This window comes from Micropterus salmoides, unplaced genomic scaffold, assembly GCF_014851395.1.
Source record: "Micropterus salmoides isolate LMB-PRFRI ecotype aquatic unplaced genomic scaffold, ASM1485139v1 Ms_hic_scaffold_11, whole genome shotgun sequence".
In the NCBI taxonomy this organism is placed as follows: Eukaryota; Metazoa; Chordata; class Actinopteri; order Centrarchiformes; family Centrarchidae; genus Micropterus; species Micropterus salmoides.
The window spans coordinates 36,470,179-36,497,499 of NW_024040152.1; the positions used below are offsets into that span (position 1 = coordinate 36,470,179).

The 27,321-nt window shown below is 52.0% G+C and overlaps 3 protein-coding genes across 3 annotated transcripts in view; 2 read left to right on the top strand and 1 right to left on the bottom strand.

The window, feature by feature from the left end:
- The window catches only part of LOC119898367 (ankyrin repeat domain-containing protein 34A), a 10,219-nt gene extending 3,926 nt beyond the window's left edge, over positions 1-6,293 (bottom strand). Inside the window, exons 1-2 of the mRNA XM_038712577.1 lie at positions 6,165-6,293; positions 4-1,351 (exon numbers count right to left, since the gene is read on the bottom strand). Coding sequence (XP_038568505.1) covers positions 4-1,267 — 1,264 coding nt within the window. The 5' untranslated portion in view covers positions 1,268-1,351; positions 6,165-6,293. The remainder of the gene's footprint in view (positions 1-3; positions 1,352-6,164) is intronic.
- A 3,023-nt stretch (positions 6,294-9,316) lies between these two features.
- The window catches only part of LOC119898369 (GON-4-like protein), a 32,756-nt gene continuing 14,751 nt past the window's right edge, over positions 9,317-27,321 (top strand). The window contains 15 exon segments of the mRNA XM_038712579.1: positions 9,317-9,431; positions 13,464-13,638; positions 15,460-15,602; positions 17,443-17,517; positions 17,988-18,038; positions 18,140-18,178; positions 18,507-18,605; positions 18,905-19,000; positions 19,079-19,219; positions 21,596-21,836; positions 22,162-22,263; positions 22,343-22,383; positions 23,428-23,528; positions 25,175-25,424; positions 25,539-25,625. Coding sequence (XP_038568507.1) covers positions 13,464-13,638; positions 15,460-15,602; positions 17,443-17,517; positions 17,988-18,038; positions 18,140-18,178; positions 18,507-18,605; positions 18,905-19,000; positions 19,079-19,219; positions 21,596-21,836; positions 22,162-22,263; positions 22,343-22,383; positions 23,428-23,528; positions 25,175-25,424; positions 25,539-25,625 — 1,641 coding nt within the window. The 5' untranslated portion in view covers positions 9,317-9,431.
- LOC119898368 (ribosome-binding protein 1-like) lies at positions 10,080-12,916 on the top strand (the record flags this gene model as incomplete). Its single annotated transcript, XM_038712578.1, has 1 exon — positions 10,080-12,916. A coding segment is annotated over one exon (2,043 nt), but the record flags the coding sequence as incomplete, so codon positions are not given.

Consider the following 27,321-nt stretch of genomic DNA (forward strand, 5'->3'; position numbering starts at 1 on the left):
TGCGCATTATAGGAGACACAGAGTTGGGGATGTTCTCTAAAGACTCTCTGGAGGAGCTGGTGACTAGGGAAAGGGGGGAGGCATTGTATCTCCTCCGCTCCACAGACACCCGACCAGAGTCGGGAGAGCCAGGGATGGACTCCGGGCTGAGGTGGGTGTCTGACTCATAGTGCTCCATCCGGGTCAGTTTGGGGTGAGCCAGGGCCCGGGCCGCAATAGCCCCTGGTACCCCGGCGTTCTCCTGGGACTCCGGGGCTGTATTCCTGCGGTACAGGATCTGGTGCTGTTGGACTTTGTCGGCCCAGGAAGAACCAGAGAGGGCTGCGCAGTCCTCGGAGCAGGACCGGTCGATGAGTTTGGGGGAACAGGGGTCGTGGGTCTCAATGCTGTGTCGCCGTGACAGCAGAGGTCTCACTGGTTCTGTGATGGATAGGCCGTTAATCTCAGCAATCATCCTGCTCAGGTCACATCCGCCCTCTTCTTCCAGACCCCCGTCAACCCTCTCATGAGGAACCCCGCTCAGCACTGAGGGCGCCACCAGGCCCCAGGGCTCTGAGTTCAGCCTCTTCAGCAGTTTGCGTGGCGGTGGTCTCTTTTCCCCCGGCGGTCGAGCTGAAGGTAAAGGTAAAGCAGAGGTGAGCGCAAAGCTGAAGATCCCCTCCTCGTCTTTGCTCTTGTCTGCTGCCGGCGAGGAGGTGCCGATCTCCACCTCAGAGGGGGACATGCAGTCAGGAGACAGTTTGTCCACGATGCCCGGTGAGGGGGGGGAGTTGAGGTACTGTTTGGTCTTCTTGGTGCCAGACGGAGATGTGTCAGTGGTGATGATGATCACCTCCTTGCCTTTGGCCTTGCAGGCATCCAACAACACCTGCAGAGTGTTGCGGTCTCCCCGGTTGATGGCGTGGACGAGGGCGGAGGAGCCAGAGTAGTCTTTGAGGCTGGGATCAGCTCCGTTCTCCAGCAGGAGTGAAACCACCTCTTTCCCTGCCTGCTCGGCGCAGGCGTGCATCAGTGCCGTCCTCCCGCTCTTGTCGGGGATGTTCGGATCGGCACCTTTCTCTAGCAGGTACCTCACCATCCTCAGCCGGGTCTGCGGATCATCGTAGCTCGCTAAGCAGGCTGCCGAGATGGGAGTCTCTCCGCGATCGTTGCCCTCGTTGATGTAAGCTCCGCCCTCCAGCAGCAGGCGGGTCAGCCTCAACTTCCCCTGGAAGACTGCTTTGAGGAGGGCATTCCCCTCGGTCTGCAGGGGTCCTCCATCTCCCATGATCCCTCGTCTCACCTCAGACCTCCTGTCCACTGGAAGCTAGCTTAACTCTGACTGCCCATCCTCCACGAGAAGTCACATGACCTGCAGGAGAAACACATGTGAGGTTAGTTCACCTTAAGTTTGTGATTAGCTGAGATACTGATAAAGAAACGGGGGGAGACTCTGGAGGTGCTGTCGCTCCTTCACCAGAAGACTGAAAGAACAAGTTGACAACACAAAGGACATCTCAGCAAACACTTTCTGTTTTACACTGAAGATGACTGTCGACACGTGTTGCAGAAACTGGAAGTGATTCCAGGTTTTGCAGAATCGTCCAACGTCAAACTTGTAGTCTGGAGGTCATGACTTTACCACAAGTACAGAGAGGTAAAAGAGAAAGAGACGCAGCAACTACATTAACAAGATGTAGTATTCTACTCTTTATTGTAGAGACAGTGCTGCTGATTACCTAATAAAGGTTTAACAGGTGGCAGCTCTACCAAAAGTAGCCAATCGACGGCTCCGTCTGTCACATGCCCCTCCCCCTGGACCAGAGAGTACGACAACAAAACATTCAGATAACACTGATTTTCTCCTGTGTTTCTGTCTGAGCCCGCAGGTTCACAGAGTGACATCACTGAGACGACACCGTGAACACAGAGTTCACCTTCAGACTGAACTCAGTGGTGACGATGATGAAGGCAGCAGCCAAAGAGGAATGGAAACCTGGAAACATCAGATCCTGGTTTCAGAAACAATGAACCTGTGAGCGGCAGGACTCACCTTCTCAGGTGTCTCTGAGTGACAGGTGTGCAGGTGTGACAGGTGCTGTTAATGGAGCCAGGTGTTGACACCAAAACTGGTTTAATTGTTCTGTTCACACTGAACATCAACACATCTCTTCTTCATGTGATTCAGTGAATTTTGACCTGCAGTGAAACTACGGTGGTGTTTTATTATTTATTATGGTTAAGAGGGATCGATCTCGCGCACATGCGTGTGTGTGCACGTGGGTGATGCAATACTCAGCCGACCAATGATCTCACACTGTTCACTGATCTACAGGTTGAGGTAACACGCTTAAAGAAACAGCGACAAAGACAGAGAAGAAAATGGCCGTCACTCAACAAACGTTGGGTTTAACACGAATGTTGTTTTTATATTTACTTCTAGTCCGAAGCCGGAGCCCTTCTGTATGTAGGATCTCAATGTATGTGAGGTTTCTGGTTTAGTTCCAGACCTCTCAGGTGTGTTCATCGTTCAAACGCGCAGAAACAACCTCACACCAGCCAGGAAGTGAGGAGGAAACTCAGGACAGGACTGAACTGGGCTGCAAACACTGACCAGACACCTGGACACAACCGGAAACACCCGGACACACCTGAAAACACCTGAAAACACCCGGACACACCAGGACAACCTGGACACACCTGAAAACACCCGGACACACCAGGACAACCTGAAAACACCTGAAAACACCCGGACACACCTGAAAACACCAGGACAACCTGGACACACCCGAAAACACCAGGACAACCTGGACACACCCGGACACACCAGGACAACCTGAAAACACCTGAAAACACCCGGACACACCTGAAAACACCAGGACAACCTGGACACACCTGAAAACACACGGACACACCTGAAAACACCAGGACAACCTGGACACACCCGAAAACACCAGGACAACCTGGACACACCCGGACACACCAGGAAACATGAGGACACACCCGAACACACCTGAAAACACCAGGACACACCTGAAAACACCCGAACACACCTGAAAACACCAGGACACACCTGAAAACACAGGGACACACCCAGAAACACCTGGACACATCAGGACTCACCTGAAAACACCAGGACACACCTGAAAACACCCGGACACACCAGGAAACATGAGGACACACCCGAACACACCTGAAAACACCCGGACACACCCGGAAACACCTGAAAACACCCGGACACACCAGAAAACATGAGGACACACCCGAACACACCTGAAAACACCCGGACACACCTGAAAACACCTGAAAACACCCGGACACACCTGAAAACACCTGAAAACACCCGGACACACCTGGACAACCTGGACACACCCGGACACACCTGGACACACCTGAAAACACCAGGAAACATGAGGACACACCTGGACACACCCGGACACACCTGGACACACCAGGACACATCAGGACTCACCAGGAAACATGAGGACACACCAGGACACACCTGGACACACCCGGACACATCGGGACTCACCTGGAAACACCTGAAAACACCAGGACAACCTGGACACACCCAGAAACACCCGGACACACCAGGAAACATGAGGACACACCAGGACACACCTGGACAACCTGGACGCACCCGGACACACCCGGAAACATGAGGACACACCAGGAAACATGAGGACACACCTGGACACACCCGAAAACACCCGGACACACCCGGAAACACCAGGACACACCTGAAAACACCCAGAAACACCCGGACACACCAGGAAACATGAGGACACACCAGGAAACATGAGGACACACCAGGACACACCTGAAAACACCCGGACACACCCGGACACACCCGGACACACCAGGACACACCTGGACAACCTGGACACACCCGGACACACCCGGACACACCTGGACACACCTGGACACACCCGGAAACACCAGGACACACCAGGAAACATGAGGACACACCAGGACACACCTGGACAACCTGGACACACCCGGACACACCTGGACACACCTGGACACACCAGGAAACATGAGGACACACCAGGACACACCCAGAAACACCCGGACACACCCGGACACACCTGGACACACCCGGACACACCAGGAAACATGAGGACACACCAGGACACACCTAAAAACACCCGGACACACCAGGAAACATGAGGACACACCCGGACACACCCGGACACACCTGGACACATCGGGACTCACCTGGAAACACCAGGACACACCCGGAAACACCAGGACACATTGGGACTCACCTGGAAACACCAGGACACACCCGGAAACACCAGGACACATCAGGACTCACCTGAAAACACCAGGACACACATTAGGAAACACCAGGATACACAGACTGACAGCATTGAGATCAGCTGATCAGTGTTTACGCAAACGTTCGTTGCCATGGTGAAGATGAAGTTTTTGTAAACAGGAAGGAGAAAGTTTCACTTCAGCAGCAGATCAACAATAATCCAAATACTGCAGTCTGAAGAGAAATACTCCAGTACTGTGTGTACTGAACACAAACACCTGCTGAATGTGGCCACACGCTCAGTGTTTGTGTTTCACCGTGAGAACGAACATGTGGACACACAGACACAGGTGGACTTTGCACCTGTCGGCAGGTTTTATACCTTCCAGGATCACCTGCAGACGCCTGCACCTCCAGCAGCGCTGAAATCTCTCCGTCCGTTAATTCACACCTGAGCGTGGCGTTTAAACTGAAACCAAAGCGCTGGCTTTCCATTGGCCAGTCTTGTGGCGGTAGAGGACACCCACTGCGGTGCAGCCATGATGTCGCTGCAGAAGTCGTCCCTCTGCGCAGACGAAAGTTAAATCAACAATATGAAACAGGAGGAGGGGCTGCCATCAATCAGCCAATCATTGTGAAGCATCAATCAGCCAATAGCAGTGTGACTCTGCTATTGGCTTAGGAGGTCAAACTTCCTGATGACCTGAAGACGAATCGGGTTCTTCATCCATTCATGTTTTCAAACGTGTCACATCCTGTGGTGGATCCAGGCTTATTGATCCAGGATATGATCTGTGTCTGTCTGGGCTGCAGTGTTTCAGATTAAGAGCCCTGCAGTCTCAGATAGACTTCTGTCTCTACAGGTCTGAGGTGGACTTCTGTCTCTACGGGTGCTACATGCTGCTGACCCGGTTTTACTTAGGAAACTCTGGAACTGGGTTTTATTCTGGGCGGTAGTGATGTGCGGGTGGTCGGGTGGTTTCGGGGAAATTTGAAAGTAACTCTACCTTCTGTTCTCCATGCTGGATCCAAACCTCTCAGGTGGTCTGGGATCAGGTTTTTGTCCAAACTAAATCTGTTCAGGTTTTATGCTCCATGTAAATTCCAGTCTGAAGGAAATACTCAGGAACAGCCCTGGGTTTTGCCTTCCAGGCATCATACAGTCTGCCCCCCCCCCTTCGGGTTGCAGGCTGAAGCTGCAGGAAGCCTGCAGACGCTACTCAGGGCTGAAATAAGCCCCTATAGCCTCTGCAGGTTCCATCAAACATCGTTTCATCTGTTTTCATGAACCCTCCTGATCAGACAGAAGTATTTACACCGTGTACTCTGTCTGCTGTATACATATACTTATACACAGAACAGTATTTATAGGACTCCAGCTCTCTGACGTTAGTGTTGCTGCGTATACTGCGTTGGTGGTTCTCTTGTAACAGGTGTTTTCACTGTAGTATTACCGGTACTTCTTCCAGCACAGAACTAAAATACAATAAAACATGAGCGACTCTTTAAACCTGCGGCAGGTCACGTGTCTCTGCTGTCACACAGGTGGAGCATCATCTGCTGCAACATGATGATGATGATGATGATGCTGCTGCTGATGATGAAGAGGCTGCTTGGCTGTGGAGGAATGCAGCTCACACAGACCCGGATATTTACCGGGTTTCTACGTCAGCCCGCCGCTCTGACGCAGTGATTTCTATATTTACACACGGGTTGCGAAGTTAACGGCAGCAGCGCGCACACGTACGCGCGCATCCACACACACACACACACACAGAGGATCAGCTACATTGTAGTTTTACTGCATCGTCGTCAAACACACACACCGGGAGGAGCCGTTAAAACCCGCTCCGGTAGCAGCTGATGAAGATGATGGAGGAGATGAAGGAAACAGGAAGACATGCAGATCTTTTTCTTTTCTTACCGCTGAGCTGAAGAAGCAGCATCATCATCATCCTACCGAGCATGACTCCTCTCCGTTATGCCACAGACCATTTACTGACTGACGGAGCCGCTGCACCGACACTCCTCCTCCTCCTCCTCCTCCTCTTCCTCCTCGGAGTCTGAGCTGTCAGAGCAGATTCAGCCAGACGGAGGAGGAGCCCCCCCCCCCCCCCCCCCCGGCCGTTTAATTTAACCCTTAAACGTCTGTGAGAGTTTCACCAAACCATCATCATCACCATCATCAGCACCTGCAGACCGCGCTGAGGCTGGAGGGGGCTGCGGGTCTGCAGCGCCCCCTGCTGGTCACAGCGGGAAACTACAGTTGGAACAGTGAATCTGCAGCCTCGCCTCAGCAGCGCAGCGCTCTCATGTGATTTTCCTTCACTTTCAATCGACCCGAACCTAATAAAGGTTCTCTAGTAGAGAAGCGAGGATGCAGGTCATCTGAGGTGCCTTCACACAGGATGCAGGGTCAGAAACACACTCAGTGGAGAGGGAGGTTTGCAGAATGTTCTGGGTGGACACGTGTCTGTATATAAATAGCTCCATATATTATTTTATGTATTTTAAATTTGACCATATTTTAACCTTTTGCCTTTGCTGTATCATAACAAATAAACCACCTTGTTGGGGGTTAAACCAAGCAGGAACCTCCAGGTCTCTCGAGCAGCCAGCAGGGGGCGACTTAAACCTGCGTCCTCTCCAGCGGCCAGCAGGGGGCGACTTAAACCTGCGTCCTCTCTAGCGGCCAGCAGGGGGCGACTTAAACCTGCGTCCTCTCCAGCGGCCAGCAGGGGGCGACTTAAACCTGCGTCCTCTCCAGCGGCCAGCAGGGGGCGACTTAAACCTGCGTCCTCTCTAGCGGCCAGCAGGGGGCGACTTAAACCTGCGTCCTCTCTAGCGGCCAGCAGGGGGCGACTTAAACCTGCGTCCTCTCTAACGGCCAGCAGGGGCGACTTAAACCTGCGTCCTCTCCAGCGGCCAGCAGGGGGCGACTTAAACCTGCGTCCTCTCTAGCGGCCAGCAGGGGGCGACTTAAACCTGCGTCCTCTCTAGCGGCCAGCAGGGGGCGACTTAAACCTGCGTCCTCTCTAACGGCCAGCAGGGGGCGACTTAAACCTGCGTCCTCTCCAGCGGCCAGCAGGGGGCGACTTAAACCTGCGTCCTCTCCAGCGGCCAGCAGGGGGCGACTTAAACCTGCGTCCTCTCTAGCGGCCAGCAGGGGGCGCCTTAAACCTGCGTCCTCTCTAGCGGCCAGCAGGGGCGACTTAAACCTGCGTCCTCTCTAGCGGCCAGCAGGGGGCGACTTAAACCTGCGTCCTCTCTAGCGGCCAGCAGGGGGCGACTTAAACCTGCGTCCTCTCTAGCGGCCAGCAGGGGGCGACTTAAACCTGTGTCCTCTCTAGCGGCCAGCAGGGGGCGACTTAAACCTGCGTCCTCTCTAGCGGCCAGCAGGGGGCGACTTAAACCTGCGTCCTCTCTAGCAGCCAGCAGGGGCGCCTTAAAGCTGCGTCCTCTCCAGCGGCCAGCAGGGGGCGCCTTAAAGCTGCGTCCTCTCTAGCAGCCAGCAGGGGGCGACTTAAACCTGCGTCCTCTCTAGCAGCCAGCAGGGGGCGACTTAAACCTGCGTCCTCTCTAGCAGCCAGCAGGGGGCGACTTAAACCTGCGTCCTCTCTAGCAGCCAGCAGGGGCGCCTTAAAGCTGCGTCCTCTCTAGCAGCCAGCAGGGGGCGACTTAAACCTGCGTCCTCTCTAGCAGCCAGCAGGGGGCGACTCCAGCGGCTGCAGAAAGAAGTGTGATTGTATAGAAGTCTGTGAGAAAATGTTTCTACTTGTCAGCTGATTTATTCCCTCAGTAAACACTTTCCTGATGAGTTTCTGGTCTCAGTCGCTAGTTTCAAGTCTTCTTCAACACAGCATGATGTTCATTTAGTAAATTATGGTCCCATCAGTTCTTTATGGTGGAACTAGTTTGTATATTTGAAGATATCTTTTATATTTCCATATATTTTTTACAAATCATTCATTGTATTTGTGAAAAGCATTTAATATTTGCAGATTACATGTTTATACATGGATCGTTGATTTGTTCACAAGATAATATTGAGACAAATTCATCTCCATAATATCATGTCTCACTGAGGGACACACTGGTGGACGTGTCAGAGTGGGAATCAAACACACCAAAGGCATGTGTCTTATCCACTGCTCCATCGCCACTAGTGCAAAGAATAAACATTACTCCACTAAAAGTAGAAGTCTTCAATTAAAATGTCTACTTGAGTCAAAATACAAAAGTGCCTGCTATTAAAAATACTTAGTAAAAAGTACTGATAGTTCTGTCATGTCTCTGAATTTAAACTTACACAATGTTATTAATTAGAAACAGGTTTATTTCTTTTTACATTTTAAGGTTACAGAAATGTGAAAAAAGTGAGAAATGCCGTCCCAGTTACCCGGAGACCAAAGTGACGCTTTGTTTTCTGCAACCAACATCAAAAACTTCAACATTATTACAAATAAATGTAAATAATTAGGGAAAGGAAAAGCAGCAAATTGAACTGTTTATGTGAAAAATGTCTTAAACCATCAAAGTTTTTGCCAGTTAATTTCACTATTAGTCTGATAATCCTGTCAACATCATATTTTATGTATCTTTATCTTGACGTGTTTGTGTAAAATCTGACTTTGTAAAGTAACTGAAGCTGTCAGAGAAATGTGAAGTGAAAAATGCAACATCTCCCACTTTTTTATTAATTACGTTCTATTCTTACAATCTCAGTGAGCCTTTCCTGGTTTGCCGCAGCAGCAAGTCCTTCTCTAAAAGTTGCATGACACAAGACAGAATGATAAAAAGCAGAATAACTGACTCAGATGAAATGATGACACACAGCCAAAATAAAAAAATTAAAGTAAAATAAAATCTAACTGGAGTTTTTAACTGAAAGCAGGTGTGGTGGAGCAGAGAGTGGAAGTACCAGTACCTCTAATGTGTACTTTTTAATTATGGGGTCTTAAATAAGTGTCTGAACAGGACCGGAGGAGGTGGCCGCATCATTCGGCAGATCAGACGTTGTTGATGTGGAAGCAGGTACCCTCCACATTGGTCTGCTTTTATTGTGAAAGACTCAGGCCGGAAGTGATGTTGTTGTTGGCGGAAGAGAGGCTAACGGAAGCTAACAGGAGCTAACGGGGCTCACGGGGCTAACATGGCGGAGTAACGGACGGCCGCCGGCGTCAGTGTGAAGGTGAGTCCTCAGAGTCACAGACTCGGTCTCATGTTTCAAGCTTCCGCTTCTTTAGCACTAATGTTTCAGCCAAACTTCGCGCCACTAACATGGACACACTGAAGCCGCCACTGCGCATGCTCAGTGTGACTGACTGCCGCGGTGTGTTAGCTTAGCTAGCGTTAGCTTCATGTTCCTGAAGTAAATGAGGAGTTGAGAAGAAGCTGTGAGGCCAGAGGTGATGTCTGCTTCTTCTGGTCAGTCCGTCCACTGCAGTCACAGACTGTAACAGCCAGCTGAGGGCTGAACCTGCAGCTGTTATCAGCAATAATGGAAAGCTGAGGCTCAGAAATAACGAAGAGCGTTTGTGCGTTTCTGTCACCAAAACTCAGACAAACGGAAGATTATGAACAGCGGTCCACCTCTACTCTGAGGCTGTGTACTGTGTCAGCTGGAGTACATCTGCCAGCATCCAGATACTGCTAATAATACTACTGTACCCCCCCCCGTGTCCCACATCCACTGATCCACAACGCTAACATTAGTTAAGTTCACTAGTTCTACGTGCAGTTCAACACTCATGAGAACGGAAATGCTACTTTAACTCAGCAGGTGAGGGTACGACAGCATCTGGCTCGTTTTCGGTCGTTTCACTAACTTTAACGTTCGTGTAACCTGGAGCGGGAGGAGCGTCAGTCCCAGGAGGGTCAGCGGGAGGAGCGTCAGTCCCAGGAGGGTCAGCGGGAGGAGCGTCAGCCCCAGGAGGGGTCAGCGGGAGGAGCGTCAGCCGCTGGAGGGGTCAGCGGGAGGAGCGTCAGCCCCAGGAGGGGTCAGCGGGAGGAGCGTCAGTCCCAGGAGGGGTCAGCGGGAGGAGCGTCAGTCCCAGGAGGGGTCAGCGGGAGGAGCGTCAGCCGCTGTAGGGGTCAGCGGGAGGAGCGTCAGCCCCAGGAGGGTCAGCGGGAGGAGCGTCAGCCCCAGGAGGGGTCAGCGGGAGGAGCGTCAGCCGCTGTAGGGGTCAGCGGGAGGAGCGTCAGACCCAGGAGGGGTCAGCGGGAGGAGCGTCAGCGGGAGGAGGGTCAGCCGCAGGAGCGTCAGCGGGAGGAGGGTCAGCCGCAGGAGCGTCAGCGGGAGGAGGGTCAGCCGCAGGAGGGTCAGCCGCAGGAGGGTCAGCCGCAGGAGCGTCAGCGGGAGGAGCGTCAGCCGCTGGAGGGTCAGCCGCTGGAGGGTCAGCCGCAGGAGCGTCAGCGGGAGGAGCGTCAGCCGCTGGAGGGTCAGCGGGAGGAGCGTCAGCCGCAGGAGCGTCAGTCCCAGGAGGGGTCAGCGGGAGGAGCGTCAGCCGCTGTAGGGGTCAGCGGGAGGAGCGTCAGACCCAGGAGGGATCAGCGGGAGGAGCGTCAGCCCCAGGAGGGTCAGCGGGAGGAGCGTCAGCCCCAGGAGGGTCAGCGGGAGGAGCGTCAGCCCCAGGAGGGGTCAGCGGGAGGAGCGTCAGCCGCAGGAGCGTCAGTCCCAGGAGGGGTCAGCGGGAGGAGCGTCAGCCGCTGTAGGGGTCAGCGGGAGGAGCGTCAGACCCAGGAGGGGTCAGCGGGAGGAGCGTCAGCCCCAGGAGGGGTCAGCGGGAGGAGCGTCAGCCCCAGGAGGGGTCAGCGGGAGGAGCGTCAGCCGCTGGAGGGTCAGCCGCAGGAGCGTCAGCGGGAGGAGCGTCAGCCGCTGGAGGGTCAGCGGGAGGAGCGTCAGCCGCAGGAGCGTCAGTCCCAGGAGGGGTCAGCGGGAGGAGCGTCAGCCGCTGTAGGGTCAGCGGGAGGAGCGTCAGACCCAGGAGGGATCAGCGGGAGGAGCGTCAGCCCCAGGAGGGTCAGCGGGAGGAGCGTCAGCCCCAGGAGGGTCAGCGGGAGGAGCGTCAGCCCCAGGAGGGGTCAGCGGGAGGAGCGTCAGCCGCAGGAGCGTCAGTCCCAGGAGGGGTCAGCGGGAGGAGCGTCAGCCGCTGTAGGGGTCAGCGGGAGGAGCGTCAGACCCAGGAGGGGTCAGCGGGAGGAGCGTCAGCCCCAGGAGGGGTCAGCGGGAGGAGCGTCAGCCGCTGGAGGGTCAGCCGCAGGAGCGTCAGCGGGAGGAGGGTCAGCCGCAGGAGCGTCAGCCGCAGGAGCGTCAGCCGCAGGAGCGTCAGCGGGAGGAGGGTCAGCCGCTGGAGGGTCAGCCGCAGGAGCGTCAGCGGGAGGAGCGTCAGCCCCGGGAGGGTCAGCGGGAGGAGCGTCAGCCGCTGGAGCGTCAGCGGGAGGAGCGTCAGCGGGAGGAGGGTCAGCGGGAGGAGCGTCAGCGGGAGGAGGGTCAGCCGCAGGAGCGTCAGCCGCTGGAGGGTCAGCCGCTGGAGGGTCAGCCGCAGGAGGGTCAGCGGGAGGAGCGTCAGCGGGAGGAGGGTCAGCCGCAGGAGCGTTAGCGGGAGGAGGGTCAGCCGCAGGAGCGTCAGCGGGAGGAGCGTCAGCCGCAGGAGGGTCAGCCGCAGGAGCGTCAGCCGCAGGAGGGTCAGCCGCTGGAGGGTCAGCGGGAGGAGCGTCAGCCGCTGGAGGGTCAGCCGCAGGAGGGTCAGCCGCAGGAGCGTCAGCCCCAGGAGGGGTCAGCGGGAGGAGCGTCAGTCCCAGGAGGGTCAGCGGGAGGAGCGTCAGCCGCAGGAGCGTCAGCCGCTGTAGGGGTCAGCGGGAGGAGCGTCAGCCGCTGTAGGGGTCAGCGGGAGGAGCGTCAGCCGCAGGAGCGTCAGCCGCTGTAGGGGTCAGCGGGAGGAGCGTCAGCCGCTGTAGGGGTCAGCGGGAGGAGCGTCAGCCCCAGGAGGGTCAGCGGGAGGAGCGTCAGCCGCTGGAGGGTCAGCGGGAGGAGCGTCAGCGGGAGGAGCGTCAGCGGGAGGAGCGTCAGCCGCAGGAGCGTCAGCGGGAGGAGCGTCAGCGGGAGGAGCGTCAGCCGCAGGAGCGTCAGCGGGAGGAGCGTCAGCCGCAGGAGCGTCAGCGGGAGGAGCGTCAGCGGGAGGAGGGTCAGCCGCAGGAGCGTCAGCGGGAGGAGCGTCAGCCGCAGGAGCGTCAGCGGGAGGAGCGTCAGCCGCAGGAGCGTCAGCGGGAGGAGCGTCAGCCGCTGGAGGGTCAGCGGGAGGAGCGTCAGCCGCAGGCTTACAGAAACCCCAACAGTGTAGTTTGCTGTCGTGTCATGTCTCCTTCAGGGATTCACATGCACTAATTTCAGACTTGCACTGAGTGACGGGCAGGCAGCTGTGGTGTTGTTGTTTGGCAGCACGGTGGTCCGGTGGATACCACTGTGGCCTCATAGCAAGAAGGTCGTGGGTTCGAAACTCCGGTCGTCCCTTTTGTGTGGAGTTTGCGTGTTCTCCCCGTGTCTGCCCGCTGCTTCCTCAGGGATGGGTAAAATGCACATACATGTGTACGTGACAAATAAAGTACCTTTACCTTAGGTGACGTCAGATCCCGGCCACGGAAGTCCCAACACTCAGTGATTTGCAACACAGACAGGTGAATTTATGATTAAAGTGTGAAAGTTCTGTCACAAAACGACGTTGTTTCGTATCATCGTATCACATAGACTACACCACTGTGTGAGCCAGAGATCTTATAAAGAGCTGAGACCTTGACCCGGGCCCAGACCCTGACGGCCTGAAAACACCTTTTCACACATTTCTGTCAGAGCACTTTTATCTGAAACACTTAGAGAAGCTATAAACAAAGAGAGTCCCTGAGATCATAATCAGGATTTATAAAGAGCAGATCATCATAAGCTCCGCCCTGACCGGGATTTAGTTAAACATGCAGAGCAAGAATGATGACGCTTTATTCTCTTTTAGATTATAACATGCGTTGAGCTGAGTATCCGAGGTGGTTCCTCACTGAAAACAAACAGCTGATATCAGACAGGTCAGGGTCACTAACCCGGGTCAGTGTGAGCTGGCCCGGTTTCTAAAGCTTAACCCGAGCTAGTTAAAGGGCCAAACCCCCGCCTGTCTCTCTGTCTTCACTATGTACTGAACACTGATGATCGGTCCTCCTCTGTGTGTTGCAGCAGATGGAGCGGCGGCGGCCTGCAGAAGAAGACGTCTGTCCTCTGGAGTCCAAGTCTTTGAGGGCGGCCAGAGACGCCACGGTCTTCAGAGTGGACAGGAAGTCTAAGACGGCGTCCACAGCTCACACAGGAAGTTCCACTAAGGACAGACGGGAAGAGATAAGACCACCCGTCTCAGGTGACACAGAACTGAACACTTCCTGTTAATAACATTTAAATCACAATCCAGATATCAGGAGCTGCAGGTTTCTATGAAGGTCAAATGTGTCACAACATCCCGGAATAAGTGAAGCATCGTGTTGCTACAGAGACGCCCGGCGACGACCGTTTCCACCTCAGTCAATTCCTGTCAGAACGTGGTGACATCACGATGACATCATGAACATGGTTGCGTCAGTGTGTTTATAAGGAGTTAGTCTAAATACATGTATTCATTTAGCTGAAGCTTTTATCAAAGCGACGGACAGCTGCTGTATCTGTCGCACGCCTCTGCAGCTACGAGGGGTTAAAGGTCTTGCTCATAGACACATTGGTGGGTGGGTCGCGGTGGGAATTGAACCTGGGTCTCTCACACCAAAGGCATGTGTCTAATCCACTGCCCCGTCGCCACCCCAGACGGAGGCGGAGCCACACCTGCAGTAGTGCTGGGCGATCAACTCGAAAGGATTCGAAACCCAAATTCAGAACCTCTGACCGACGTAATTTTGGCGTGTCAGTTATTTAGTTTTTTTCTTAATATTCTTAAAAATCCGAATGAATGTAGTATTTGACATATTATTGTTATACTAACAGTAAACTATTAACTAAATATTATACTCTTTATTTAATACACTGGTGCACAGTTCCTCCTCCAGGTTGTGGACAGAGACTCTGCTGTGGACAGATGGACACTGAGCTGGTGGACCAACATGTGCTGCTTCTAGCCGCCTCCTCTGCAGAGCAACAAGCTCCCCTTGTTCTGTTTCACATCTGTTATACTTGTTATTGTTATAAATATAGATTGACTTTGTTCAAGTTGAGAAATACACATTTCAAAATGTCAGTATTTCATGCATTCCTTGATAATTAACCAAGCATACTCATTATTAGTCGCAGTATGACCTTTTGTCCAAATCGTGCAGCCCCAGAGTAAAGTGTTTGATTTTAGCTTCATAGCGTCTGACTGACCAGGGCTCAACCGGGCCAGTGGGTTCGAAACTCACCGGCCCGAAGATCATTTTTACTGTCCCTCCTTCGAAAAGCGTTTAATCATTTATTAAATACATCCTGGATATAAAGAAACACAGTTAAAATTATAAAAAATAAAAAAGTTAACAAAACAATTTACTTTTAAAACAAAACATACTAACAGACTCAAACATGACGTGCTCTCTCTCCTGCTGACAGCCATCTATGAAAAATGTACACAGAGCAGAAGACACGAGTCGCCTCTATCCTGATGAACAGGTTGCCATGGTAGCGACCTGTCAGTCAGCTTGTAGCTCCGCCCTAAAGCCTCCCCTGCTTCCTGGTCTCTGTTCCTCTAAATGGGACCATAATTTACTAAATGAACATCATGCTGTGTTGAAGAAGACTTGAAACTAGCGACTGAGACCAGAAACTCATCAGGAAAGTGTTTACTGAGGGAATAAATCAGCTGACAAGTAGAAACATTTTACCAATGGAACTCGTCCCCTGCTGGCCGTTAGAGAGGATGCAGCTTTAAGTTCCGTCTGCATGGTTTCACTTTTGACCCAGAGGTTGCCACATGACTGAGATTAGAAAAATAACATTTGACAACCTCTCATCACGTAACTACAACTCTGGATTGGACATCGGTGCGCGCCACAAGCTGCAAAACAACCTCAGGATGTTGAGTTTCATGTTTTTATTTTTATGTGTTTTTGCACTGGCCTGATCGGAGCAGTGAGTTGCTAGTTCAACTGTCCCGATGTTACTTTTTACTGGCCCCTGTTGTCGAGCCCTGCTGACCTTAAAGTGATGTCCGTCGTCTCCTCAGGTGGTGGAGTGATGGCTGAGGAGGTGGTCACCATGGAGACCAGCGAATCCAGTGACGATGAACTGGGACGACTGGACATCGACCTGGACAGGAAGTCCAAACAGCATAACCTGACGTCCAGCAACGTGCGCGCCATCCTGCATGTGAGCGCCACACACACAGCTAACAGCACAGTTAACGCGGCTAGAACATGTTGCAGGTAACGCGGCTAGAACATGTTGCAGGTAACGCGGCTAGAACGTGTTGCAGGTAACGCGGCTAGAACGTGTTGCAGGTAACGCGGCTAGAACGTGTTGCAGGTAACGCGGCTAGAACGTGTTGCAGGTAACGCGGTTAGAACGTGTTGCAGGTAACGCGGTTAGAACGTGTTGCAGGTAACGCGGTTAGAACGTGTTGCAGGTAACGCGGTTAGAACGTGTTGCAGGTAACGCGGTTAGAACGTGTTGCAGGTAACGCGGTTAGAACGTGTTGCAGGTAACGCGGTTAGAACGTGTTGCAGGTAACGCGGTTAGAACGTGTTGCAGGTAACGCGGTTAGAACGTGTTGCAGGTAACGCGCAGTTAGAGTTAACGCGGGTGGAACGTGTTGCGGGTAACACGGGTAGAACGTGTTGCAGGTAACACGCAGTTAGAGTTAACGCGGCTAGAACGTCTTGCAGGTAACGCACAGAGTTAACGCGGGTAGAACGTCTTGCAGGTAACGCACAGTTAGAGTTAACGCGGCTAGAACGTCTTGCAGGTAACACGCAGTTAGAGTTAACGCGGCTAGAACGTCTTGCAGGTAACGCACAGTTAGAGTTAACGCGGCTAGAACGTCTTGCAGGTAACACGCAGTTAGAGTTAACGCGGCTAGAACGTCTTGCAGGTAACACGCAGAGTTAACGCGGGTAGAACATGTTGCAGGTAACACGCAGTTAGAGTTAACGCGGGTAGAACGTCTTGCAGGTAACGCACAGAGTTAACGCGGGTAGAACGTCTTGCAGGTAACGCACAGTTAGAGTTAACGCGGGTAGAACATGTTGCAGGTAACACGCAGTTAGAGTTAACGCGGGTAGAACGTCTTGCAGGTAACGCACAGAGTTAACGCGGGTAGAACGTCTTGCAGGTAACGCACAGTTAGAGTTAACGCGGGTAGAACATGTTGCAGGTAACACGCAGTTAGAGTTAACGCGGGTAGAACATGTTGCAGGTAACACGCAGTTAGAGTTAACGCGGGTAGAACATGTTGCAGGTAACACGCAGTTAGAGTTAACGCGGGTAGAACATGTTGCAGGTAACACGCAGTTAGAGTTAACGCGGGTAGAACGTCTTGCAGGTAACGCACAGAGTTAACGCGGGTAGAACGTCTTGCAGGTAACGCACAGTTAGAGTTAACGCGGGTAGAACATGTTGCAGGTAACACGCAGTTAGAGTTAACGCGGGTAGAACATGTTGCAGGTAACACGCAGTTAGAGTTAACGCGGGTAGAACATGTTGCAGGTAACACGCAGTTAGAGTTAACGCGGGTAGAACATGTTGCAGGTAACACGCAGTTAGAGTTAACGCGGGTAGAACGTCTTGCAGGTAACACGCAGTTAGAGTTAACGCGGGTAGAACGTCTTGCGGGTAACGCACAGAGTTAACGCGGGTAGAACGTCTTGCGGGTAACGCACAGAGTTAACGCGGGTAGAACGTCTTGCAGGTAACGCACAGTTAGAGTTAACGCGGGTAGAACGTGTTGCGGGTAACACGGGTAGAACGTGTTGCAGGTAACTCGCAGTTAGAGTTAACGCGGGTAGAACGTCTTGCAGCACAGACCCTCAGCTGCATGGGTAAGGGTTACATGCACAGAAAATATTTATAACCCAATAAAGGAACATTAAAAGCCAAAAAGCAGAACATGACCTCTTTAAAGCTTCTGTTTTACGGTGAACACACACAGAACATGATACAGCTTGTGTGAGTCCTGTCTGTACAACTGTAACACCTGTCTGTATTTTGTCAGGAGGTGATTACCCATGAGCACGTGGTGGCCATGATGAAAGCTACCATCAGAGACACTCAGGATCTGCCCATGTTTGTGAGTCTCCATGTTTTTCTGTCTTATACAACAGCAGTAAATCAGGTGTCTCTGTGTTCAAGTGTCTGTGTTAGTGATGAACTCACAGAAAAGTGTCTCCAGCTGTTTCGGGGCTTTTTCTCTCTGTCAGCTCATCGTTTTGTTTTTTCTAACGTTTCCTGTACATGAGCTGCTCAGGCGCAAAGTTAGAGTCGGTCAGAGAGCAGCTGGTGAACAGAGAGCAGCGTTTAGCAGCTACAGAGCCAGGTGTTTGCCTGTGCAGCTGGTAGAGACCAAACACAGAGCTAACAGAGAGAGAACCCTGGACCCTCCTTCATCAGGTGACACAAACATGATAAGCAGCTGTTTGACAGACTCCTCTCTGTTCTCTATCTTTAATTAGTACTGTATAAAAGTGCAAAATCACAGCTGAAGCTTCTTAAACACATGAACTCTGTCAGGCTAAAGAATCGTGTTTTGTTTTCCATCAGGAGCCAAAGATGACTCGATCTAGACTGAAACAGGCCGTCCAGCAGGGACAGGTGAACTCAACCTCCCTCAATCCTCCTGACACTGAAAACATATCGGTTTAATGGAACTGCCTTTTACCTGTCTGTCTGTCTGTCTGTCTGTCTGTCTGCAGCCGCTGAACTGGAGTCTGTCAGCACTGAACACAGTCAAGGTAAACTAACACACCCAGCGTCTGACTGTCTGTCTGTGTGTTGTTCTGTCTGTGTGTGTGTGTGTGTGTGTGTGTCATTCTTTTGTTCTGTCTGTCGTTCAGTCTGTCTGTTGGTCTGTCTGTCTTTGTCTGTCGTTCTTTCGTTCTGTCTGTCGTTCAGTCTATCTGTTGGTCTGTCTGTCTTTGTCTGTCGTTCTTTCGTTCTGTCTGTCGTTCAGTCTGTCTGTTGGTCTGTCTGTCTTTGTCTGTCGTTCTTTCGTTCTGTCTGTCGTTCAGTCTGTCTGTCGTTCTGTCTGACTGTTTGACTGCCTGTCTGTCTCTCCTGCAGCCTCCTCAGTTTGTTGACATTGATCTTGAGGAGGATGAAGACTCGTCAGATGAAGAGTATTGTCCTGATGAGGAAGAGGAGGAGGACACTGCTGAGGAGGCGAGTGATTCTTTGACCTTTCCTAGCAGCTGTAACTTCCCACCTGTCTCATTAGTTTCTGTCACAGTTTTGTGTTCAGAGTGAACGGCTGAGGCCTGAACTACAGGCGCTCTATGTCGGTTAGCTTATTCAGTGTCTGGAGGTTAGGTTCTCTCTGGATTCTCTGCAGAGCGTAACGTGTATCCAGCTGAGGTGAAGAGTTAAAAGTTCCGATCCAGAACCGATCTGGTGTCAGGTTTAAGAGCCAGGCTTGAACACCAGAACTTTCCTTTTGTGACTGAAACCGTGTGTGTGTGCAGACTTTCCTCAGCGATGCAGAGAGCTTGGCTTCACCTCCCAGAATGCATCAGAACTCTCAACCTCTGGCAGACCAGAAGACCGATGAACCCCTACAGGTACCCTGGCCTCTGACCCCTAAAGGTACACTGACCTCAAAGCGCTGCAGGTAGCCTGACCTCTGCCCTGTTGTTTAGAGATGTCCGGGACACCTACGGGAACAGGTGACGACCTCCAGCCTCGCTCCGCAACACCTCCTCTCTGCTCCTGAGTCTTCCTTCCTGGAAAGACTAAACGCTGTGGAAGAGGAGCTGGACTGCAGCTACACCTATAACCAGGTAACCCCACAGACGCAGCTACACCTATAACCGAGAAACCCCCCAGACACAGCTACACCTATAACCGGGTAACCCCCCCAGACCCGCATACACTTATAACCGGGTAACCCCCACAGACCCAGCTACACTTATAACCGGGTAACCCCACAGACCCAGCTACACTTATAACCGAGAAACCCCCACAGACCCAGCTACACCTATAACCGGGTAACCCCACAGACCCAGCTACACCTATAACCGGGTAACCCCACAGACCCAGCTACACTTATAACCGGGTAACCCCACAGACCCAGCTACACTTATAACCGGGTAACCCCACAGACCCAGCTACACCTATAACCGGGTAACCCCACAGACCCAGCTACACCTATAACCGAGAAACCCCCCAGACGCAGCTACACTTATAACCGGGTAACCCCCCCAGACCCGCATACACTTAAAACCGGGTAACCCCCCCAGACCCGCATACACTTAAAACCGGGTAACCCCCCCAGACCCAGCTACACTTATAACCGGGTAACCCCCACAGACCCAGCTACACCTATAACCGGGTAACCGCCTAGACCCAACCGGGTAACCCCCCCAGACCCAACCGGGTAACCCCCCCAGACCCGCATACACTTATAACCGGGTAACCCCACAGACCCAGCTACACTTATAACCGGGTAACCCCCCCAGACCCAGCTACACCTATAACTGGGTAACCCCCCCAGACCCAGCTACACCTATAACTGGGTAACCCCCTAGACCCAACCGGGTAACCCCGCAGACCCAGCTACACCTATAACCGGGAAACCTACCTAGACCCAACCGGGTAACCCCCCCAGACCCGCCTACACTTATAACCCCCCAGACCAAAGACACAATAAATAGCAGTAAGATTCAGGGCTGGACAGTTAACTGTAATCAAAACTCAGAGCCTCTAACTGATGTAATTTTCCCGTGACAGTAATTGCACAGCACTTAAAAATAACCAAACCTTACCTCCGCCACCATTTACCCTGGGGAAGTACGAGTTAATGAAAAGGAGCCAACACTACCAGAGAACTGTGAGGGGACAGGTGAAGAAGAGGACAGGAAGTGCATGTCATAGGTTTGTGTTATCAGAGGGCTTCTTGAAGTCAGAGAGGGACGCTCCTGCTCTGATGGCGTGTGGTGGCGCGTTCCACCATCGTGGTGTCACAGATGAGAACAGGGACTGAGGTCGCTTTGTGTGAAGGGATGGCAGAGCCAGGCGGCGTTCGTTCGAGGAGCACCGTGGCCCAGAAGGAACATAGGCTTGAATTATGGAGTTTAGGTAGATGTTGCAGACCCAGTAGTAGCTCTGTATGCAGCATCAGGGACTTGGATTTGATTCTGGAGGCCCCGAGGAGCCAGTGAAGGTCACTGAGTAATGGAGGAACATGAGTCCTTTTAGGCTGATCAGAAACCAGACTGCTGAACCATCTGTAGGGGTTTCACAAGCTGAAGAGCTGGAGGGAAGAGTGGCCTGGCCTGTACCAGGAGCTGGGTGGCGTGCTGAGTGAGGGAGGGGCTGATTTTTCTGATGTTGAATAGAGCAAAGCGTCACGACGGAGAGACAGCAGCAAGATGAGAAGGACAGCTGGTCAGTCATGAAGTTTCTCACCACGCTGGTTGGAGTGACGACTGAGGAGCCAGGTTGTAGTGTGATGTTATGGTGGATAAATTGCTTGCCTGGAATGACCAAGAGTTCAGTCTCAGAGAGGTTTAGTTGAAGGTGGCGAGACTTCGTCCATGCAGATATGTCCGAGAGACAGTCGGTCGTCTGGCGGGAAGGATAGGTAGAGCTGCGCATCGTCTGCGTAGCAGCGTTGAGAGAAGCCGTACAAGCGACTGATTGGCCCCAGTGAGGTGGTGTAAACTGAGAAGTGAAGGGGCTCTATCACTGAGCCTTGGGGCCCCTGTGGAGAGGCAGTGGGACGAGGACAATTGTCCTTTCCACAACACAGTGTAGGATCGCCCAGAGAGGTAGGATTCGAACCACATGAGTGCTTTGCCTGAGATGCCCGTTGCTGAGAGTGCAGATAGCAGGATCCTGTGATTGGCTGATGGGTCGAGCAGGATAAGACCCGAGCTGCAGCGTCAGCTGACCTAAGACAACAGAGCCGTTTCAGTAGAGTGGCCACTCCTAAAACTAGGGATGCACCGATTGACCAGTTGGGGGCCAGCTCGCCACCTTTAAGGTACCATAACCGCCGGTATCGAGTGGAATCAAAACGTCTGCAGTCAAACCAGCACTTCAGGTGATACTTTCTGACCAGGTCGAGGCTAACAATGACCATCAACACGGAGAAAGAGTAGAGCAGCCCCCCCCCCCCCCGCCAGTAACCTTAACCTTCGTGTGTCTCTCCTCAGCCTCTGGACGGAAAAGCTGATAATGATGATGACGACGATGATGGTGGTGGTGGAGTTGCTGATGAAGGCTGTTTGGCCTACCGCACGCGCTCCAAACTTCGTCTGGTTAACGTTCCTCTGGGTCAGCTGGAGGCGGAGCTTCTGGCCCCTGACATCACACCTGACATGTACGAGTCCCAGCGGGAGGAGGACCGTCATTGGACGAAGTGGCTGCAGAGTCTTATGACCCCCGATAATGAAGGTCAGAGGTCAAAATAAAAAAATAAAGGTCTGCTTCGTTTCATCTGCATGTTGTGAACCAGGTGAAACGTTAGTATCCGTCAGCAGCTCGCACAGAGCCGGTCCTGTCACGCCAGCTCAGGCTCCAGGACTCTTTCAGTTTCAAATGTCAGGATTGATTCAGGGGTGGTGAGGCGTGTGACCTCTGACATAAAATAGCAATTGTAACTAGCTTTGGATAAAAGCGTCAGCTAAATGAATGAATGTAAAAAATGTAACAGTCATCTGATCAGATTCACACCGGACTGATGTTTACATCAGCTGACTGAGCGGCTTTGTTTTCTCAGAGGAAGCCGATGACGATGACGACCCAGAGTACAACTTCCTGGATGACCCGGATGAACCAGACCTGGAGGACTACAGGACGGACCGGGCCGTCCAGATCACCAGTAAGTGTTGTGGTCTGGGTCCCGAAGCTCTCCCTGGTCTGCTCCTTGTGCAGTGTGAACACGTCTTCTTCTTTTTCAGAGAGGGAAGTGAATGAGCTGCTGGAGGAGCTCTTTGACACAGTGAGTAGAGCTCTGCTGATGATTCTAGTGTTCACGCAGGACGTTTAGGCTGCGTTCAGACTGCAGGCCTTAACGCTCACTTCAGATTTGTTCCCCAGATCAGATTTTTTTGTTTGACAGTTCACATTATAGTTTAAATGTGGCCCACATCAGACTACAGTGTGAACTGTCCGTGGCCTGAAAGTGACCTGCATGCAGCAGAAGACTAACAGGACATCACACGCAGCAGCAGCTGTTGCAGGCTGCAGAAGTAAACACAGAGCAGCAGAGGATAGCTCTGGTTAGCTTGCGGGAGACTCCCGTTTTTTATTGTAATGATGACGACGACGATGATGGTGGTGGTGGAGTCACAATACTCACTTTCTGTACTTTTCTTTACGGTTTCTGGCGCGGTACAACGCAACTGCCCCACAACTCCCTCCCTCTCTCTCGGCTCAGACAAACGGCATGCATGTAAATCACATGTGAGCTCCAGTCCGATGGATTTCAGATGTAAGAAAGGGAATCTGATGATGGCGAGGTAGAGGAGGAAGAGAGCCATGTGTTTAATAAAGGCTTTTGTGGAGCTTTTTCGTTCATCGCGGCTCCGTCTACTGCAGAACTGCTGCTCTGCAGTGACGTCAAAGTTGCATCAAATGCGACCTGAGTGTCCAGGCTGAGGTCGCATTTAAAAAGATCAGATCTGAGTCACATACGGGAAAAATCTTTTTATTTGGGTCACTTTGGCCTGCAGTCTGAACGCAGCCTTAGACACATGTTGATCAGTCCTCATTGTTTCCTACAGTTCTTATTGTTGTCTGGCTTTTTGTGTTTACCTGTCATACAAACAGTCCGGATTAGAAATCAGGCCTGTCTGAGGAGAACTGGGTAACTTTTTCAGCAACTTCAGCAACATTTGAGGAACTTAGCCTCCATGAGTAGACCCCAAGTTCAGATTTTAGTTGACCAGGACTCTGTGACGAGTCTGGACTCTGTGACGAGTCTGGACTCTGTGACCAGTCTGGACTCTGTGACCAGTCTGGACTCTGTCTCTTCACTGTACAGCTCCAGGAAGAAGAGATGGCGGCTGAGGAGGAGCAGCAGCTGCAGCAGGAGGAGACCCCGTCACAAACTGGAACCAAATTCAATGTTCCCCAGGCTTTAAGGTAACAGCCCTGCACAATTATACACTCACACATAAACAAATGCAGGTGTAAACCAACACACACACACACGCAGGTGTAAACCAACACACACACACACGCAGGTGTAAACCAACACACACGCAGGTGTAAACCAACACACACGCAGGTGTAAACCAACACACACACACGCAGGTGTAAACCAACACACACGCAGGTGTAAACTAACACACACACGCAGGTGTAAACCAACACACACACACACGCAGGTGTAAACCAACACACACGCAGGTGTAAACTAACACACACACGCAGGTGTAAACCAACACACACACACGCAGGTGTAAACCAAACACATGCAGGTGTAAACCACACACACACGCAGGTGTAAACCAACACACACGCAGGTGTAAACTAACACACACACGCAGGTGTAAACCAACACACACACGCAGGTGTAAACCAACACACACACGCAGGTGTAAACCAACACACACACACACGCAGGTGTAAACCAACACACACGCAGGTGTAAACTAACACACACACGCAGGTGTAAACTACACACACACGCAGGTGTAAACCAACACACACACACACGCAGGTGTAAACCAAACACATGCAGTGTAAACCAACACACCACGCAGGTGTAAACCACACACACACACACGCAGGTGTAAACCAACACACACACGCAGGTGTAAACCCACACACACACACACGCAGGTGTAAACCACACACACACACGCAGGTGTAAACCAACACACACGCAGGTGTAAACCAACACACACACACACGCAGGTGTAAACCACACACACACACACGCAGGTGTAAACCAACACACACACACACGCAGGTGTAAACCAACACACACACGCAGGTGTAAACCAACACACACACACACACGCAGGTGTAAACCAACACACACGCAGGTGTAAACCAACACACACGCAGGTGTAAACCAACACACACGCAGGTGTAAACAAGAACACACGCAGGTGTAAACCAACACACACACACACATGCAGGTGTAAACCAACACACACACACGCAGGTGTAAACCAACACACACACACACACGCAGGTGTAAACCAACACACACACACACACGCAGGTGTAAACCAACACACACACACACGCAGGTGTAAACCAACACACACACACACGCAGGTGTAAACCAACACACACACACACGCAGGTGTAAACCACACACACACCACGCAGGTGTAAACCAACACACACACACACGCAGGTGTAAACCAACACACACACACACGCAGGTGTGAACCAACACACACACACACACGCAGGTGTAAACCAACACACACACAGCTCCTCCTGTCGGGTCGGTGCAGCAGAGAAGTGCTGTGGCTGTTTGGGTCAGGAGGAAGAGAAATGGCCTCTGCTGCTGCTTCTTCACACAGAACACATGAAGAAGAACCCAGTTGAGAGCACACATCCTGTGGCCCATGTTGGGCTCCGCCCCCTGCCAGGTGACCTCTTTATTGACAGCGGCCTCATCTTTGAAACATGTCCTCAGGTGACCCCTCATGTACCTCCATAGGGAGGTGGAGCTTGTGCTAGACAACAGCTGAGTGTCTGTTATTGGTGGGGAGGGAACCCGGTAGAACCTCACGTCTTCAGGTCTCTCTGTGTTCTGCTGTCTGTAGTTTTGAGGCACCGTTAGCCAGCATGCTAACAGAGCGCCGGCAGACGGTGAGGAAACAGTACGAAGCTCTGCAGCAGAGGAGAGCGCTGCAGGACACAACCAATCATCGCCGTGACATCACAAACCTGAAGGGCACACCGAACCCACAACCCGAGACCATCACCTCCTTCTTAGTGCTGCCGAGCCGGGTCCGCCCCGCCCTGCACCTGGACTACACCCAGAAACTGCAGCTGCAGCAGCAGATACAGCAGGTACGTGTCCTCCCCAGAACCTGGACCAGGGGTTTCAGATAGTGTTCTCTTCACCTGCAACAGAAATTGCAGCTTTTCCAGGTAGAGTCTGAAATGTGTCTGTCTCTGTTTCAGCATGTGCAGCTCCTGACGCAGGTTCACCTGCTGAGTCGCCGTGTGGACGCCCTGAACCACGAAGCCGGCATCACCAAACACTACCTGGTCAGTCAGTAAACAACACCACAACTCTACCTGGTTAGTTAGTAAACAACACCACAACTCTACCTGGTCAGTCAGTAAACAACACCACAAACGCTACCTGGTCAGTCAGTAAACAACACCACAAACGCTACCTGGTTAGTCAGTAAACAACACCACAAACGCTACCTGGTTAGTCAGTAAACAACAACACAAACGCTACCTGGTCAGTCAGTAAACAACACCACAAACGCTACCTGGTTAGTTAGTAAACAACAACACAAACGCTACCTGGTTAGTCAGTAAACAACACCACAAACGCTACCTGGTCAGTCAGTAAACAACAACACAAACGCTACCTGGTCAGTCAGTAAACAACACCACAAACGCTACCTGGTCAGTCAGTAAACAACACCACAAACGCTACCTGGTTAGTTAGTAAACAACAACACAAACGCTACCTGGTCAGTCAGTAAACAACACCACAAACGCTACCTGGTTAGTCAGTAAACAACAACACAAACGCTACCTGGTCAGTCAGTAAACAACACCACAAACGCTACCTGGTTAGTTAGTAAACAACAACACAAACGCTACCTGGTTAGTCAGTAAACAACACCACAAACGCTACCTGGTCAGTCAGTAAACAACAACACAAACGCTACCTGGTCAGTCAGTAAACAACACCACAAACGCTACCTGGTCAGTCAGTAAACAACACCACAAACGCTACCTGGTTAGTTAGTAAACAACACAAACGCTACCTGGTTAGTCAGTAAACAACACCACAAACGCTACCTGGTCAGTCAGTAAACAACAACACAAACGCTACCTGGTCAGTCAGTAAACAACACCACAAACGCTACCTGGTCAGTCAGTAAACAACACCACAAACGCTACCTGGTTAGTTAGTAAACAACAACACAAACGCTACCTGGTCAGTCAGTAAACAACACCACAAACGCTACCTGGTTAGTCAGTAAACAACAACACAAACGCTACCTGGTCAGTCAGTAAACAACACCACAAACGCTACCTGGTTAGTTAGTAAACAACAACACAAACGCTACCTGGTTAGTCAGTAAACAACACCACAAACGCTACCTGGTCAGTCAGTAAACAACAACACAAACGCTACCTGGTCAGTCAGTAAACAACACCACAAACGCTACCTGGTCAGTCAGTAAACAACACCACAAACGCTACCTGGTTAGTTAGTAAACAACAACACAAACGCTACCTGGTCAGTCAGTAAACAACACCACAAACGCTACCTGGTCAGTCAGTAAACAACACCACAAACGCTACCTGGTCAGTCAGTAAACAACACACAAACGCTACCTGGTTAGTTAGTAAACAACAACACAAACGCTACCTGGTTAGTCAGTAAACAACACCACAAACGCTACCTGGTCAGTCAGTAAACAACACCACAAACGCTACCTGGTTAGTTAGTAAACAACACCACAAACGCTACCTGGTCAGTCAGTAACAACAACACAAACGCTACCTGGGTTAGTAAACAACACCACAAACGCTACCTGGTCAGTCAGTAAACAACACCACAAACGCTACCTGGTTAGTTAGTAAACAACACCACAAACGCTACCTGGTCAGTCAGTAAACAACACCACAAACGCTACCTGGTCAGTCAGTAAACAACACCACAAACGCTACCTGGTTAGTTAGTAAACAACAACACAAACGCTACCTGGTTAGT